The sequence below is a fragment of the Lipophrys pholis genome (assembly GCF_963383615.2).
Source record: "Lipophrys pholis genome assembly, chromosome: 16".
NCBI lineage: Eukaryota > Metazoa > Chordata > Actinopteri > Blenniiformes > Blenniidae > Lipophrys > Lipophrys pholis.
The window spans coordinates 2,120,136-2,138,725 of NC_137634.1; the positions used below are offsets into that span (position 1 = coordinate 2,120,136).

Here is an 18,590-nt window from a genome sequence, read left to right on the forward strand (position 1 = left end):
CTCATATTCATGATTAGCTGTTGACACATTATTATTATTATTATTATTATTATTATTATTATTATTATTATTATTATTATACACGTCATTAAGAGGAAATCCTTAAACTCAACAGGGGAATATTTTTGTCGGATGTATGTTTCTACTTCTTTCCTCTGATGCATTATTTGTTTTGTTATTTTGTCTAAACTTTGCTATTGAATAAAGACATAAATATAAGTAATACACCATACATGCGCAGTGTATTCCTGCAGGTCCTTTACTTCAGGTGTTTATTAGTGATATGAATCTTCACCTCCTGCAACATGAAGCCTTCATATGAACATATTATTTAGTTGTTTTTAATCCAACTGGAACTGTTGATTTTTAATACTTTCTTAGCATTTCATATCAATTTAATCACATTTTAAGTCTTAATGGACCAGAAATTCCTCGTCAGTATGGATTTTTCTTTGGATGTAAATAAGTTTACTGTGGTTCTGTAGACCCTCGCCTCTTCAGAAGGTGATGACCAGGGTCCAGTGGGAACATGTAGAACGTGTTTCTGCTCAGGATCAACCAACATCTGCTGCAGCTGCAGACAATCCAGCCAAAGCTTCCGTGAAGCTCCCAGGTCTGTTCACCTCCTTCCTGCCGTCCTTTCACAATAATGCTGCTGCGCTGCTGCGCTGTGAACGTTCTGGCCTGATGAATATCTCTGATCAGATCTGAAGTTCAGATTGTAAAAGAAGGAAAAGCATCAATAATCTTCATCAGGATGTTCCACAGAACCCCGAGTTCAGTTCCTACGTAATATAAAAACTCATCAACGACCTTCATGTGACATTTCCTCCGTCAGTCACTGAGAGTCTCTAAGATGTTTTAAACTCTTTGCAGCAGTTTGTTGGTCTAATATACCAATCTGACTCACTGTCCTTCTGTGTGACTCATCATAGATTATCTCACTATTTCATTCACACATTTGGAGTCAGTTCATGATAATATTTGATCAAAACCTTTTTTTTTCAAGTTTTCTTTGGATTTGTAATTCTTCTTGTGACTCATTTTTATTTTTTGTCTCTTTTCACGTCAGCATTTCTGTATTGCAGTTTGTTTTGTCACCAGCTGAGATTATTTTAATAATAATAATAATAATAAAAAAAAGTGCATTTAATCACATTCTGAATGACTTTTTAGTCTCATTCCTCATCGCTCAGGTTTTGATCTCTTGAGTTTTATTTCATAGTTTTCACGTCTCTTTCTCCTGTTTCACCTGTTGTTACAAGTGAAAAGGAACTTTTCCTGTTAGTTTCATATACACCCGTAAACCTTTGACCTGCGTTGCTTTTCAGTGTCTCCTGCATCTCCTCAGTTACGCTGTGAGGCGGCAGGATGTTCCAGATCACTAGGAAACCATCTGCTCCAGCAAATCAGCAGGTTTTCTCCAGAGGAGACCAGAGACAGCTTCCCTCTGCTCTCACCTCGCAGTGATGAGCGAGTTTCTTCTGACCTCTGCTGGACCGACAGCAGCCACCGATTGGATCCGTGCTCAGTCTCTTCAGTGTGTCACGTTTGAACTGTTTTTCTTATTCATTTGGATTGTGTTTCCTTGTTATATGTCAAGTTAGAAACATACATGTGAAAACACAGTCACTTTTTAAATGAGTAAAAACTGTCTACCTACTACTGACACGCAACCTATTTTATTCTTTTTATGTTCTATTTTTAAAATAATTATTACTGTACATATTTTAATTACAATATGTTTTTCCTGGTAATTTTTTTGCGTATATTTGTTTTATTTAAAGATGAGAAGTGATGACAATAAAAGTATTCTGATTCTAATTGCAAGCTGTAACGTGTTTTGCCGCCAGGTGGCAGCATTTCACATTAGAGCCGGTATAATCCGCCAACAACATATACGACGAAGGAGAAAATTAGTTTGTTGCCTTCAATGTAGTGGGAAATCAAGACGTTATCAAACTTTAGATACCTTTCTAACTTTGTAAATATGTTTACAGTACATTTACAAATAAAGATATTTATTTAAAAATTCAATAACTATGTACATGTAAGTATGTATGTGTATTTCCACACTTTGTATGCGAAGATATCTATATAATTATATGTATCTACACAACACGTCTAGCGTTGTATTTTTTTGATATTGTATTTCATTATTTGTGTCGCTGTTATGGTAACTAAGTAAACACTCACTTCTATGGACAATTAGATAGTTAGCTGTTTTTAAAAGTCAAATGAAACGTCTTTACAATAAAACTATCACAACATTCCCGATACACATGAACGCAACACGAGACAAACCCGGATGTTTTGTTTCTGAACGATCCAGTCATGTGTTTGGTGAAGCTGTAATCTGACAATTTATGTCTTAAAGACAAAAAAATACTATCGTGTGTCGATATGAAGATGGAGCACCAAATGAACAGATGACCTGAGGAAGTTTTTATGATAATTTCCTGTCGCTGAATTGTGTTCAAGATGCTCCGGGACTCCTCCACCCGGGACTCCTCCACCCGGGACTCCTCCACCCGGGACTCCTTCGTGGAGGACAGCTTCAGCCGCTTCCCGTCGCAGAGCAACATCTACGGGCTGTGCCAGGCCGGGAGCCAGCAGCTGTTGGCGGCCACCCTGAAGGGGAAGGTGGTTTGTTTCCGGTACCAGGAGCTGCAGCACAAAGTGCGGCCGGTGGCCAAGGAGGTGCAGTTCACCTACATCCCAGGTAAAAGCTCCTCCACCTGCACCCAACACCGGACCATCACACCCCGAAAGTCCTGGAGAAACACCTACATTTCTTTTCTTATTTTGCACAGTAATTTTCAGTATTATGCAATTTTAACTAAATCCAGTGAAATGTCTAAATCATCATCTGTCTGCAGCGTTTTGCAGCCTTCATGCATGTTTTTGCACATTTTACTCAAATACATTTAATCTTCATAAATGAGCAAGAATGGAAAATTTAATAGTAAATTACAGTTAATATTTTCTTAGTAGTTTTTTCAATTTACAAAGTCATCCTTTGGCTCGAGGCCTGATGTTCCACACCACTGGTTAAGGTATAAAGTACTTTGAGATTAGTTGAGGGGTTTTTTTTATTTATTTTTTTTGGATGACCTGCATGTTACTCAACATTTAGTTGATGGTTCTATCACGTTTAAAGACATGCCATTGTGAATATTCATTCGAGTGTAACAGAAACAGGTCCAGATTAACGAATCACTATAACATCTGTCACTTTTCAAACAGCTAGGATTTCTTGTTATGAAACGTTCAACAAAATTGTAGAATAATATTCAATTATTTGACCATCGTCTGTGTTTATCCGACGAGGACGTACAACTTCAAATAACTAGTTTCCTGCCAAAAATGTGATGTGATCTTTATCAGTGTCCCAACGAGACAAACACATCGAGCTCAACCACACAAATAACTGGTATATCATGTGTTTTGTCATCAGGGCTATTGGAAAACTGAAGTTAGGCGTTAGTATACCTGAAGTAGAATCATTGAAAGGTTTTTATTTATCACAAGAAGCGCCTGATGTGGAGTCAGTCTCACTAAAAGGAGAAATCCCTGAAGATTAGTTGATTTACATCAAATTGTGAATTCAGAGTTCAGCTTCACCTCCAGTCAGACAAATGAACATTTCATACTAGAGTTACTCTGCAGAGATACACACAGTACTAATTCCATCCTTTCTCGTTATCGTATCGACTCTGAAATACCAAACTAATGCGTGTGACTTTTTATTCTATTAAAACAGATTTCTGAGTTATTAATAATAATAATAATAATAATAATAATAACGCACCAAGGTTTTTTCTCTCCTTGGCGTAAAGCATAGCGTGTGATTATTATTAGAAGTGAAATAGCTTGGTTCTGTTGGCAGTTTATTCTCACAAAGTACAAAAACTGTGTTTCTATGTGACTTTCTCTTAAACACTATATCAGTTAAAAGAAAAGATAGAAGTTGAAATAATCAATTAATTATTTAGATGATTGCGTCTTTACAATAAAACTCTCATTGACTTTTTGAAATGGATTATTATCATCATTTGAACACGAAAAACTAAAAATGAGGGTAAACATAGTTGCAGTATTACTTTGTCCTAAGAATATATCCTGACGGAGTTAGTAATGTTGACACTCTTCCTGCATGTGGATTAGAGCAGATCAAATCAGATTGAGTCTTAATGGTCATTTTGGGAAGGTCCTCACAGCGTTATGAGTTCAGAAAACAGAACCTGGATTAAAACAAACACAAGAATAAATGAGCTCAAATAAGTTGCAGCATATTTCATCTGCGGAATTCAGCCTTTCTCCTTTGTGTAGTTGATGCAGAGATCGTATCGATCGACGCCTTCAACAAGTCTCCGCCCAATCGAGGCCTGGTGGTGGGCATCACCTTCATCAAGGTATTTCCGTTCAAACGTCTCGAGTCGTCGCGCAGAAACGCGACGGCGAGCAATGAAAGCTTCGTCCTGATCTGCTGCAGGACTCCGGAGACAAAGCCACGCCGTTCCTCAACATCTACTGCGACTACGAGCCCGGATCAGAGTTCAACCTGGACTCCATCGCACGTGAGTGTGTATGCGTGTGCGTGTGCGTGTGTGTGTGTGTGTGTGTGTGTGTGTGTGTGTGTGTGTGTGTGTGTGTGTGTGTGTGTGTGTGTGTGTGTGTGTGTGTGTGGTTCTGGTTCTGGTTCTGGTTAATGTTTGTGCGTCTCTCCGAGCAGAGAGCTGTCTGAATCTGGAGCTGCAGTTCACGCCCTTCCAGCTCTACCACACCGAGTAAGTTTGCGCCACCAGAGATACGTGGATGTTCAGTTGCCATGGTAACAGGAGCTGCAGGTTTTGCTCCAGATTCTGTGTAAACAAAGAAAAAGAAAAAAAAAAAGAAAAAAAAAAGCACATCCTGAAAAATCAGGTAAAATCTAAATATGAGAGTTGCACTGAAAACAGAGGCTGAGCTAGAAATCATACCTGCATTAAATGAAAACAAAGAAGGAAATATTGTGTTGATTTCTTGGTGAACATTGAACAGATTATCTTTATACTAAAAACTCTATTATCTGGTTTTGAGCGTTGATCTGTAAATAAGTGCTGCAGGATTTCATCCTCATCATGTCTCCTGTATTCTGGGGAGCAGTGTGCTTCTGGTGTCTTTATTTAATGTTAAATTATCTTAAAATCTGCTCTAAACTGTGCAAAGTGGTTTAACACAGATTGTCTTTGTGGATTATTATACTGAAGGTAGATGATCACGGCTCATTCACCAGCAGAATAAACAAAATACATGGAAAATCTAAAATGATGATGATCAATACACTGTATTTCGCACGTTGTAAACACTTTGGGCAATATGATTTATTTTATAATCTTAATGTTTGTGTGTTTAATTGATTTCTTCTTTTAATAAGGGAGATATTACCTGCTTCTCACCTCTGCTGCTCATCAATAAACCTCACCTTGATTCTTATTTAATTTAATTTAATTTAATTTAATTTAATTTAATTTAATTTAATTTAATTTAATTTAGTTTAGTTTAGTTTAATTTTATTTAATTTAATTTTATTAAATTTTATTAAATTAAATTTTATTAAATTAAATTAAATTTCGTTTAATTTAATTTAATAAAATTTTTGTTTATGTTTGTTGTTGCTTCACGCAAAATTTAAAGGTGTTTTTGTGATTTTTCATCCTAATTTAAAGTTAAATCTTCCCAGCAGCTCCGAGTTCTGTTCAGTTCAATGTCTCTTGTTTCCAACATTCTGCTTCTACTGTGGTTTCTATTGTCGTTTCTGAGTGTCTGATCGGCTCGGCTTCTCCTGCAGAGCTCAGGAGCTGCTTGGACTGTGATTTATTCTCTACGTGTGTGTGCGTGCGTGCGTGTGCGTGCGTGTGACCTCCTGTGTGTGAGACAGGGTGAAGTGTGCAGACGGAGGCAGTGAGACGGTTTTCCTGCTCAGCGGTCACGACCAGAGGATCCACCTGTACAAGGAGGTCAGAGCAGTTTTAAAAAACAAGGAAATTGTAAAAACATTGATACTTGCATGTTTGAAAAAGCAGAAATATCAAAGAAATGAACCGGATCCAGTCACTGCTGGTGGAAAGTAGAGAAAGAGAAAGAGAAAGAGAAAGAGCACTGTTCTATGTGATGAACTCAGCTGATTTTGCTCCAGTGTCTTGTTGAGAGATATAATTAGAACTTTGTAATAAACTCGTTTGTTTCACCACATAAGCTCGTGTAATAGAAAAAGAACTAGCTTTTCTTTCTATTTGAACATTTGTGGACGTTTATCTGACCTGAAGAGGACGAAACAAACAAACCAAACAGACTGTGAAGCTTCATTTCGGCTCCGCAGCAGATCGACTCTGTGTTCATTCACTGCGGCGGCACACCGTCCCTCTGTTTTCCTTAAGCTTCTGTCTTTGCTCTGATTGGTCAGCGAATGTGTAGGGCTGGTAATTTGACACCAGCCTCACCGTGTGCAGCCGTGTGAGGACAAATCCTTAATTCCTCCGACCGCAGTCACTTAATCCAAACTCAGGCGCTGTTAAAGAATATTTCTGCTTTTTATAATCAGAAAAAAAACAACAACAAGTACATATCAGTGTTTGTGTGATTTTCTGTAATATTCAGAATTTATTTGGTGACGATAAAACTTAAACTTCTCCTCCAGAACGCGTCGCTGCACCAGTTTGAGGAGCAGCCGGTGGAGAAACTCTTCCCTGAACTCCAGCAGCTGCCCAGCAAGTCAGTCCTCCACCTCTCACGTCTCGGGTTGTGTCACTGTGGACAAGCAAACATGAAAACTTTGAGCGTCTCTCTTTGCTTCTGCATGTTCGGTAGAATCGCCTCTTCATGTTCCACTACGCAAACTCAGAGAGTAAGGCTGAAAACACACGCCTGAACTTGTTTTATTCTGAAAAAGAGACTGAAGCTGCTTGATGTTTGTTCCACGACCGTTTGGTGAGAAAAGTGACTCGTTGATAGTTTTACTGAAAAGTGGTAATAATAAGATGAAATAAACGTGCAGGACTTAAAGAAATTAAATTGTATTCGAGGTCATAATTGTCGTGTTCTTGATTCCACAATAATGTGTTTATATGACAAGACAATTACATTTAATAAATTAACATTTTAGTTTGACTCCATATTAAAGCCAGTGAATCAACATCCAGGATCTTTTTAAATATAAAATCTGATTTATCTTGTGTCTCAAATCACCCAAACCTGGAGAGGACGTCTTCAGCATTAACAGCAGCACTGCGAATATATTTGAAGTAAAAATAATGAAAGTATTTACTTTAGGACGGTGAAGAAAATAAAGTCTGAGGAAGTGAAGGACTCACATTGCTGTTTTTTAGGACTCCGTCTAAAACTTCCTCCTGAACTTCCTCCTGAACTTCCTCCTGAACTTCCTCCTAAACTTCCTCCTGAACTTCCTCCTAAACTTCCTCCTGAACTTCCTCCTAAACTTCCTCCACCTCCTATTGGAGCCTAAACTTCCTCCTAAACTTCCTCCTAAACTTCCTCCACCTCCTATTGGAGCCTAAACTTCCTCCTAAGCTTCCTCCTAAACTTCCTCCACCTCCTATTAGAGCCAAAACTTCCTCCCCTGTTCGTCCGTGTTGCTCTTAAAGTGCCTCAACACTGCCACCTCCTGTCCAACAGAGGAATGACTTCAGTTTGACACGGCGTTCCTTTCAGCTGAAAGTTCCAGGTGAATATTCTTGGTACTAATAAGCCCTGACCCTCTGTGCCTGATCCCCCCCCCCCCCCCCCCCCCCCCCCCCTCCCCCAGCGTGCTCTGGCTGGATGTGTTGAGTATACCTGCTGGGCGGCGCCTCTCGGTGTTTGGCTGTCAGAACGGCGTTGTGGGTCTGGCGCTGGTGGACCAGACTGGACCAGGTGAGTAGAATCAACATGGATCCTCATGGAGGCTGAACTTTCTATTGAAATGTTATGAAACTTCTTGACGTTTGCTGCCGAGAAATGTGTGACTCCAATGAACGTTAATGACAAATCTAGTGGTGAACAGTGAAAACACGACTCAGCAGGTTTCCTGGTGAAGGAAACTGAATGAAGACGTCTCACTTTCACACTCATTTCGTGTCTCTGCTGAACCTTTCCAGGTCGTTCTGTGCCTCTGGTTTTCACTGTCTGTAGTTTGTAGTGTGACCACAGCCGGCAGCCTCCTCTGCTCACTCAGGATTACTCAGAGTACTCAGAGTACTCAGTGTGTTACTCTTCTGTTGTTGTGTTGATCAGAGGTGGTGCAGAGCTGGCGGGTCCAGTTCGACAGTCCGATCTCCACCGTGCTTCTGTTCCCGCTAAGCTGCCCCACCGAGCCCACCGAGCCCACCGAGCCCGGCGCCACGAGGAGTAAGCAGTTCTGATGGAGGTTCCTCGGTTCTCCTCATTTCAGGATCAGCAGTGCATCTTAGAGGCTGTGTGTTGTTATGTTGCAGACGTGGAGATGGGAAGCTACAACCTCCTGGTGACCAGCACCATCGAGATGGCCGTTATCTTCAGGTCAGACTCCTGCAGGAGTTCCTCCTCGAGCCGGCTCTTCTGTTTCTCTGACACTTTTAAGATCTTGTGGAAGTTTTTGGACCGAAGCTTCAGAAGCTCCACAACTTCATTATTTCCTCTATGAGGTGTTGGGAGGAAACATCGTGATATCACGTTCGGTAATAATATTTAACTAGACCTACACTCGGTAGAGCGCGGGCCTTCACCATCGCTATGCTTGTCGCCATGGAAACCAGTGGATTACAGGTTATTTGATCTGCCACTCCTTCCATCATCTGTCATGGTCGTTTGAATTTCTTCATGTTACCACTGTTTGACACTGATGTACACACCGCCCCCCTGACCTCTGACCCCTGACCTCTGACCCCTGACCTCTGACCCCTGACCTCTGACCTCTGACCTCTGACCAGGGTGATGATGTCACTGCGTCATGTAGATAGGGAATTGAAACGGAACATTTTGCCGTTTGTTTGACATCAACTGGATTAAAACTGACGGCATTATGACAGAAATATGTTTTGGACCTTTTGGCGACCTTGACCTTTGACCCAACCGCTCTCGATATTTAATGGGACCGTCCCTGGATAAAGACAAATCATCCCTGAACACTTCATGACATGTGAGTGAATGTTTTTTGCCGAAGCCTCGTCACCAGATTCAGCTCCTGATTGGTCGAGAGGTCAGGGTTTGACTTTACTTCCTGTATCGAGGATTTTATTTAAAATAAAATGAAATATGCATCCAATATCATTATACATAAAATAATGGAAAGAAAATACACTTGAGCCTCAATGTTTTATAAAAGAAGATGTTTTTTTTTATATAATACCTGGAGTACTTTATAATAGTTACTCTTACTGCTGCAACGCTCTCCCACCAAATGATCGTGAAAACACTGTGATTTTGAAGAAATCATCGTGTGTGTGTGTGTGTGTGTGTGTGTGTGTGTGTGTGTGTGTGTGTGTGTGTGTGTGTGTGTGTGTGTGTGTGTGTGTGTGTGTGTGTGTGTGTGTGTGTGTGTGTGTGTGTGTGTGTGTGTGTGTGTGTGTGTTCCAGAGACGTGCAGGACCGCGGTTTGTCGCTGTTCACCTGCCTCTCGGAGAGCGACCAGTGGGACGGCGTGCTGAGCGCTCTGGTCCTGGATCTGGACTTCGACGGTCAGAAGGAGGTGCTGCTGGGAACGTACGGCCAGGTGGGTCAGAGGCGCTCCGCTGCCATTGGACCAACAGTTCCTGGTGGTTTTCTGTCACACTGGTTAGTTTAGAAAATGACTGAAATAAAAATGGCAGCATGTTTAAAGCATTTCAAGGACAGCAAGTATATTTTCCATGAATCTATAGGTTCACTGTCAGTGCTGTGACTGAATAATAATAAGTGTGTTTTCCACCTTCCTGTCACGCAGGAGCTTCTCTGTTACAAGTTGCAGGCAGCAGGTGGCGGCGGCGGCTCGGGCGGACACTTCCAGCTGCAGTGGAGGCGGAGCTTCAAGAGCCCGGTGCTGTCCGTCATCTACCTGGACCTGACGGGAGACGGAGTGAGAGAGCTGGCCGTGCTCACGCTGAAGGGGCTGCACATCTTACAGGTACCACCTGAGAAAAGATGAGCTTTAAAACTGGAGAGAATGATGAAATGAGGCTGACCCCTGCTGGCCGCCTTTGGGAACTGCACCTGAAACAGAGGAAGCTTTACGAGCACTTTTAATCCAGAAGTTTAAAACATCCTGATCATTGTGTTCTGGAGTACGGAGGAGTATTAGGGGAATTGAAGGAAAAATAAAATTCGGAGGCTGAAAAAAAAAAAAAGAAGCTTCACTCACTTCAGAAAAAGTCGAAAATCAAAGTCGAGATTTTTTTTTTTCGGAGGGAATTTTTTTTTTAAATAATTTGTGCGGTTCAGAAAAAGTCTAAAGTCATTATTTCAGACAATGTAAAATAGTTATATATGTGTGTGTATATATATATATATATTGATTTTTTTTTTTACGTATAGTGAGGAAATCAGCAGGTCTTTAGTTAATATAAATTCTTCTTTTTCCAATAAATCTTTTAATGTAATTCTTTAATGATCCCCTTTGGGGAATCTCTCCTCTGTATTTGTTAATATCATAGTTAACCTGAACTCCACACAGGAGAAGCAGAGGGTGGAGCTGAACTCCATCAAACACTTTGTGCGACTCCAGACAAGTTTGAGTTGCAGGTTCAATGTAAAGAAAAAAAGAAAACTCATCACTTTGAATTAAATTGAAATGCGACACACTGGTGTACTTTATTTTATTCTTACAGAAAATAAAGTGTCATCAAAAATCCTCTGAGCAAAACATTTTCCTCACCAAGCAAACGTCCCACAGAAACATAGCGACCGTGATCTATTTAAAACCCCTGCTTGTGCTGCTCTGGTGGACTTCCTGCTCTGGTGAACTTCCTGCTCTGGTGGACTTCCTGCTCTGGTGGACTTCCTGTTCTTGTTGACTTCCTGCTCTTGTTGACTTCCTGCTCTGGTGGACTTCCTGCTCTTGTTGACTTCCTGCTCTGGTGGACTTCCTGCTCTTGTTGACTTCCTGCTCTGGTTGACTTCCTGCTCTGGTGGACTTCCTGCTCTTGTTGACTTCCTGCTCTGGTGGACTTCCTGCTCTGGTTGACTTCCTGCTCTGGTTGACTTCCTGCTCTTGTTGACTTCCTGCTCTGGTTGACTTCCTGCTCTGGTGGACTTCCTGCTCTGGTGGACTTCCTGCTCCGGTTGACTTCCTGCTCTTGTTGACTTCCTGCTCCGGTTGACTTCCTGCTCTGGTGGACTTCCTGCTCTGGTTGACTTCCTGCTCTTGTTGACTTCCTGCTCCGGTTGACTTCCTGCTCCGGTTGACTTCCTGCTCTTGTTGACTTCCTGCTCTGGTGGACTTCCTGCTCTGGTTGACTTCCTGCTCTGGTTGACTTCCTGCTCTGGTGGACTTCCTGCTCTGGTTGACTTCCTGCTCTGGTGGACTTCCTGCTCTGGTGGACTTCCTGCTCTGGTTGACTTCCTGCTCTGTGTCCACAGCACAGCCTGACCAGCACCGCTGACCTGCTGGTCCAGCGACTGACTCGGAGGTTGTCGGCGCTCGCCGTCGCCTCGGAGCCGGACTCACACAAACCTCGACAGAAGACGGAGAGCGAGGCTCCGCCAGACGAGAGCGCAGCCCAGACGTCTTCGGATTAACAAGACATTTTGTTTTTACCTGCGAGTCCCAGCGGCTCAGACTGAAGTGTTTGTCTTAATTAAAAGTGCAGAGTGGAGGATTTTCTCAGGGGTTTGTTTTCCTGACGCTCGTGTACAAAGAAGAAATGACACAATCTGTTCTGAGCTGCTTCTCTGTCTTTATCTTCTGATTTTCAGCTTGAAGGCCACCGGTCCGTCCATTTAAGTAGTAACTCTTGATTCTAAATGGTCTTTCTATATATCTCGCATTGTTAGTGTGACAGAAAACTCAATAAAACATAAAATATTTGGATCAAACTGGTAAAATGAATAGAACTAAAAACACATAGAAGCTTTGGGAATGAATATATGCGCAAAGTAAATCTATTAAAGCAAAGCGGAGGCTGTTGCTGACTTGATTTCTATTGGACATTTAGAATTGAAGGTTTACTTTCAGGTTCAAATATTTATGATCTTCACTTTCCCTTCGTCTTTATTCCAGCAGTCAAAAGCAGCGAATCAGGATCATTTTTGTATTTTTCTCTCTTCATAAACAGATTTTCCCACAGACTAAACGGAAAATATGTTTTCCTCTAAAGCAGCTTGTGTCTCTTATGACATTAAACTGAGGCAGTTGTGTATTTGGTGAGTTATTTTTTACCCTGAATGTAAAGTTTCCATGTCTCATCATTGGAAAGTGGAGCTGCGGAGGGCTATTAAAGAGATCTGCCCCACATGTGCTCCTGTTAGATGAGGTTAAGATCGAACCTGGAGGCAGAAAGTTACACGCTGTCCTCTGAGCAAATAACAGGTTGGAAAAAAGAAAGAAAGAACATCATCACATTAAGTCCAAACAGAATTCAACCAAACTGGGACCCGCGAGGCGCCGGTTCCCTTCTGGTCCACCCCGGCAGTTCCATCATGGAAACGGCTGGCAATTATTCTCTGTCTACTTGCTCGGCGTGTAAATCGTCCAGTTGTTCCAGCTCTAATACTTTTATCATGACTTGATCCTGGGACTGAGCGCAAGGCCACCGAGATGGTTTCAAAGGTTTGGATCCATAATGGATCAGATCCAGCTGGGCAGATGGACGAACCTCCCCCAGCAACTGAAGTTCCTGACGTCCTCCACGTTCTGCCTCCTGCACCTCGTGTCCCACGCTGGAGAGAATTTCTCTGGTTTGAGAACCACAGCAGGTTTGAATCCCCCACAGCCCAAACTCTACCAGATCTGGAGCACATTACCAGTCCAGAGCGAAAAGCTTTTAATCGAGGCTGCCTGAGGAGTTGTTCATGGAAAAAGCTGGTAATTATTAGTTTATTAGTTCCCCCGGTTGAATTGTCTCAGCTTAGTTTCTGACGATCACCTTTAATCTTCAGTGAACACAAGGGGGGATGATCTAAACCTGAACCCAGCGGAGACACAGGAACTGAACCGGGTCTTTATTCTTCCACCTTCTTGTGTCCCAAGATTCATGTCAGTCCAGTCTGAATCCAGACACCACCTTCTAATCACCGGACTTTCCCACAAATGCACCTTATGTGAGGAAATCTAGTAAAGTATTCATGATGTGGTTTATGGTGATTCGATGCTTTTACACGATCTACTCAGTGTACCTTTGAATTACCTCTATAAGGGATGAATAAAGTTATTTGAATTGAACTGAATCCAGATTCAGTGAAGATCACAGCTTGTGACTCGCATCAACTGGCAGCACCTTTTCATCCAGTTCATCTGACTGTGAGCAGGGATTCATCATACCGAGAATTGAATATGTAGTTTATTTGTCTTTTTAATTCCCCCCAACTACAAAGGTGACAATTATATCTACATAAAGGAACGGTGTAAATGTCATTTTAATCTTATAAAAAACAAACGGGTGTGAATATTTGCTGCTATTTCAAAAATTGAGGTGTGTTGAAAAAAGTAAAAATAACTCAATGTGTAATTTTTCCTATTAAAGAGAGAGATCGTTTAATGTAAATTATGTCTAACATAACACACAACCTAACTAGGTGTAAATGTTGGAAACGAGTTTATCAGAGAGGTGAAAGAAAAAGATTTGGCCATCATTTTATATCTAATGTTTTTCGTTTTTTTTTTAAAGTTCGGAACAAAACGTGCGTAAAATGGGAAGAAAATCTGTGCGAAAATCCTCAGAGGAATTTTTCAAAGGAAGTTAAAAGACTCCTGTGTGAGTGTTGGAGTGTCCGGTGTGTTTGCAGTGTGAGGATGGATGAGAGCCGAGTCTGGCCCCGTCTTTCGGCCGGTCAGTGGCACTGTAGTCCTCAAACTCTCTTCCTCCTCTCGCTCCACAAAGGCAACAATAACAACAGCTGCGCGCATCGCTCCGGACTCCGCCGTGAAATATGGCGTGCGGATAAGTTGAGGAAGCCTTTATTTTCCTTCTTCTCCTGCGCAGGCGGCTGTTGCACTTGTTCTCACGGCGGATCTGCTGCTGGTGTTTTTTCAGGCGCGGGTTGTTTTGCGCGTCAACAATAAGGAGCACGCTGCTGCCGGAGCGCACCGAACCAGCGCGTCTCACTCAATGGGATTTTTATATTTAGCCCTGTGAGCAGGCGGAAAGAGGAGACCCCGATCCCCGTGTAGCCTGACATTTTGATCCCTTCGAGGCCGCTTCGATACCCCCCCCACCCCCCCTTCAGAAAAAAACAAAAAAACTAGTTAATATCTGGGTGCGCTATGTGGAGGTGGTGAGGGGCGCAGTGTGAGGCAGAGAGGGGATAGCGCGCATTTCTCTTCAGCTCCCGGGGAAAAGAAGATGATGATGGCCGGTGGTGGTGGTGGTGGAGGAGCAGCAGCCGTGGATCTTAACGGGATATACTCCAACCCGAGCCTCCTCAGCCTGCAGCAGCAGCCCCAGCAGCCCCTCATGGAGGCGGACAGCCCGGACTCCCGCAAACGCCCGCTGGAAACTCCGAGCGAGGAGGCCGGCTGTACCAAGCGCACCAACACCGGAGGTAAGACAGAAAGCCCACCGGCTCCGGCTCCGGCTCCGGCTCCAGCTGCTCCGCGGTGTCTCCTCCACACGAAGCTGCGGCTGTGTTGCATTGCACTGGTGGGAGGGCGGGAGAGCCGCCGGGGCGCAGACTGGAGGACCTGACCCGCTGGTCGGGCGCTCGAACCGCAGACTGGCTGGAGGCAGAGCCGCGTGCGTGCTGGTTGTAACATGCAGCACCTGTGCGCCTGGCACCGGGGAACACTGGGCTGTGTTCATATGCCAGTTACTTCTGAGAGAGAGAGGGAGAGGGAGAGAGAGAGAAACAGGGAGAGAGAAAGAGAGGGAGGCCTCTTCAGCTCAGGTCAGATTTGAATCTGAACCCTGTCACCTCTCCCATGCTCCACATCTGGAGGTATCCTGAAGAAATTATCTGAAGTGGTCACATAATCCGTGCATCAGTCCAAGTCTCCAGCAACCCCCCCCACCCCCCTTTCACACACTTTCATTTGCATGTTGTTGTGAGCAGAGTCATGACAGAAGGCCTTTGTTGACAGGTAACAAGAGTAAAAACAGCGAATACATCACAGAAATGTCACTAGAGTCTATAATCTCCCCCAGCAGCGGCTTCAGGTTCTGGGTCTCACGATCTGGGGGCTTCTCGCTGGTAAACCTTGATCCAGCGTGTTCAATGACAAGCACAGACCAGGAATGGAAAGAAATGCAACTGAATTCTGTCATATCAGGGACCATGTGCTAAACACATTCCCCCCCACCCGTTTAGGGGAGCAGCTGATTTCCATCTGCAGACAAGTGAAGCAAATAAAAGGAAACAAGGAGTTACATCAGGAATGCAAACTATTATTGGCACATGAGCAAAACTGACTGAAAATTGATTCAAAGCTCAATTCTCGTTTCAAATATACAGCGAATAATGATTTTAGTTTTTGCATTTGGAATAAAAAAAAAAGAAATGTCTGCAGGGGACGCTGTCCAATTAGCCCCGGCCTTTATTCCAGACCTGCTTTTTCAATAAGAAATATGATCTTACTTATCAACAATTGTATACACAGTGCATATACAGTTGCACACATACACACAGATACACATGGATGCCACTCTGCAGTTGTATTGTCAACAAGAACAACACATGGACACAACAACGCAAACTCCAGGTTGGTACCAACCTGTGGAAACAATAAAAGCTGCACTCAGACTCAAAAATAACAATACTTAGACCTACATTCTGAACCTTTAAAACCAAACATTGGTTATCAGTTCACAGCTATTTGAAAGCCAGACAACATGTATTAATTGTCTAAATTTAATTGACTAAATTAATCTGTTTAAAGAGGCTCTTGCATTTCATTTTCTACATATTAAGAAGCTTTGTAATTGTGCAGCTGTCAGATCACAATAACTGCAGACATAACGCGTGGATTCCACTGCGGTTTGACTATTTTCCCTGCAATTAGGAGAAGACACCAGATAAAGCACAAGGCAAACCCAAGACATTTGGAAAATCATAAAATCACGACTAAATGGCAAAATAAATCATCTCTACAGCCATAAAAACATTGATTAAACACTTGAATAAGCCATAACTGATGTTTATTTTTAGTTCATAGTCATCATTAAAACACAAATCATCACATAAATACATAAATGGGGAATACGTTTTGATTTATATCCACTATCAGATGTAACAGGTGTCGTGGTTCTGTTGCCTCAGGTTTGGTTCTGGACTGTCGCTGTTTTTTCTCTGCAGTTTGCATTTTCTCCCTGTTCTTTCTTGTTTTTTCTTCCCAGCCTATAATCTATAAACAACCTTGTTGCCTGGTTACTGACAAAGGGCTGTCAGTTATGGGTGTGAGCGTTGGCTGTAAGTCTAGAAGTGATATATGACTTTAACGCCTTTCAAAGTTAAACTGCAAAGCAAACCTGGTAACCACTGGTGACTGGCGGAAAACAGATTGGTTGACGGGTGGAGCGCTGCTGTTCTGGTGTTACAACACCGCAGCTTTATTTATCTCAAACGAGTAGATTTTGCTTAATGTAACCAAATGCAGTTCGCTATTAAAGTGAAATTCAAGTAAGATTTCTAAGTTTAATACAAAAAAAAAAAGGCACATTTCACAAACACGACTCCAACCACAGCTAAATGTTTTGTTATCGCAACATCAGCTTCATATCAGAATAGACTGACTGGACCAGTGCTGCACAGTATATCACAAATGTAATGGATATTGTGGTATAAACATAATATAATCATACTATAAAAGACTGAACTGTGAAAAATGGTTTCCATGTCATCACTGACTTATTGGGGCAAGTAAACAAGTCTAGAAGTGATATATGACTTTAACGCCGCGCTACAGTCATTTAAGTTGAAAGCCAAGATTCAAAAATATTATCTCTTATTCAAAAATATGCTGCTCGCACCTTTTTCTGATCCAGATACAATTGAATCTACTATTTGATGTGTAAAAACTAATCAGGTAAGTGTCAGAGTGCTTGGACCTGTGGAACTGATGCTTTTTGTTTATGGTTCAAGCTTGTCTCCATTACATTTACATTACTTCTTACTGGAAAAACATACATTTTAATTACTCTCTACTTGTTCTGCTCTTGTGATTCATCATCAATTTTCTTTTTTTAATTCTGCAACTGAAAACCTTCAAAGTAAAAGCGCCACGCTGACACTGTGGGTGTGACTGAACCCAAATGGCCAGAGCTCCCTGGGACAGACTCCGGAAAATGGATGGAAGACACGCGCACTCATACATTCATAGCTCATGGTGGATTCTCCTTTTCTGAGATTAAGCTTGATTAAGTGAGATTTTATTGGTGTATTGCAGATTTGCTGCTGTGGCATTGATCCGAACGAACAGGGCTTCTGCCTCTAAGTACCAACGTTAAGGTGAGCCCAGCAGGAAAACCAACAAGTGATAAATCTGCAGCCCCTTCAGGGTGCACACTCATCACCACTTGGAGCTGAGATTCCTATTAAACCGGGGTTATTTATAGGCGCGGGGGTGAGCCGGATCCCAGGATCTGGTTGGTGTTTTTATTGGCCTGTCGCGATGTTTGTCATTCTCACTGAAATTGTCTGGTTGGTCAAATGAGGCAAATCCTGAGTGAGATCTGAAGTCAAAGACGACGTCTGACTGGGTTGAGCGTGAGGTGGTGGAGGAAACACTTAAATCATTTCAGCCAGAGGAGCCGAGTTCCTTTCATTATCCTCTCTTGTGGCACAAACGAGGCGTGTGCGCTTTGTTACTCGTCAAGGAAGACACCGGTGTGAGGATGATGGCTGATTCCAGCTCCTGTACATCTTATTTGGGCTGTGATAGCCCGGCTCCGCAGCTCACAGGGACCACTTATCCAGGAACTTAATGTTAATTAGCTGTCTGCAGAGAATAGGCCGTTCCTCCACCATATGTTCCGGAGATTTTCTTCTTGTCTTTGTGTCCCAGACACCGCGCCAACCGCCGAATGGCGGCGGCGTTACATCAGATTTCTGACAGCCCGAGTGCGGTTTGGCTGCACCTCGCTGCGCCGCCGAAAAAGTCATTTCAAGCGGGGCATGTAGGAGCCGTTGTGCCGCCAGACGGTATTTCAGAACAGACTCAACCTCCAGTGTGTCCTCCCATCAGCGCACCCAAACCAACAGCGGCGCCGTCGCATGGCGGGAATGCTTTCACCACTCTGCCGAATCCTCACATCCAATATTCAGGTGGCACGAATGGCCCGGCGGCGTGAGATTACATTTGGAAAATCTTAGAAGTGCTTGAAAACATAATTCACACAGGCAGCTTCATTCAGTCATTCCCATAATGGCATTGCACGCCCTTCTATCAGCATGACTCCTTGTTCTTTTAAGACATTTCTGCATCAGCTCCATCATGCTTTCGCAGGCTG

At 42.7% G+C, this 18,590-nt stretch overlaps 2 protein-coding genes across 3 annotated transcripts in view; both read left to right on the forward strand.

Moving 5' to 3' along the window:
• The first annotated feature begins 2,278 nt into the window (after nt 1-2,278).
• On the forward strand, nt 2,279-12,350 carry kptn (kaptin (actin binding protein)). 2 transcript variants are annotated; one of them, XM_080483052.1, is made up of 13 exons: nt 2,279-2,722; nt 4,333-4,415; nt 4,496-4,580; nt 4,736-4,790; nt 5,924-6,002; nt 6,683-6,756; nt 7,808-7,914; nt 8,275-8,388; nt 8,475-8,538; nt 9,595-9,730; nt 9,941-10,120; nt 11,572-11,751; nt 11,876-12,350. In XM_080483052.1, the coding sequence occupies exons 1-12, from the start codon at nt 2,482-2,484 to the stop codon at nt 11,728-11,730; spliced, it is 1,377 nt and encodes a 458-aa protein (XP_080339178.1). In that variant the 5' UTR covers nt 2,279-2,481; the 3' UTR covers nt 11,731-11,751; nt 11,876-12,350. The 2 variants fall into 2 exon arrangements, with proteins under 2 accessions (XP_080339178.1, XP_080339177.1); XM_080483051.1 differs by having other exon boundaries at nt 11,572-12,349.
• Nucleotides 12,351-13,974: 1,624 nt separating this feature from the next.
• The window catches only part of LOC308121665 (RNA-binding protein Nova-1-like), a 34,264-nt gene continuing 29,648 nt past the window's right edge, over nt 13,975-18,590 (forward strand). Inside the window, exon 1 of the mRNA XM_080483050.1 lies at nt 13,975-14,691. Coding sequence (XP_080339176.1) covers nt 14,493-14,691 — 199 coding nt within the window. The 5' untranslated portion in view covers nt 13,975-14,492. The remainder of the gene's footprint in view (nt 14,692-18,590) is intronic.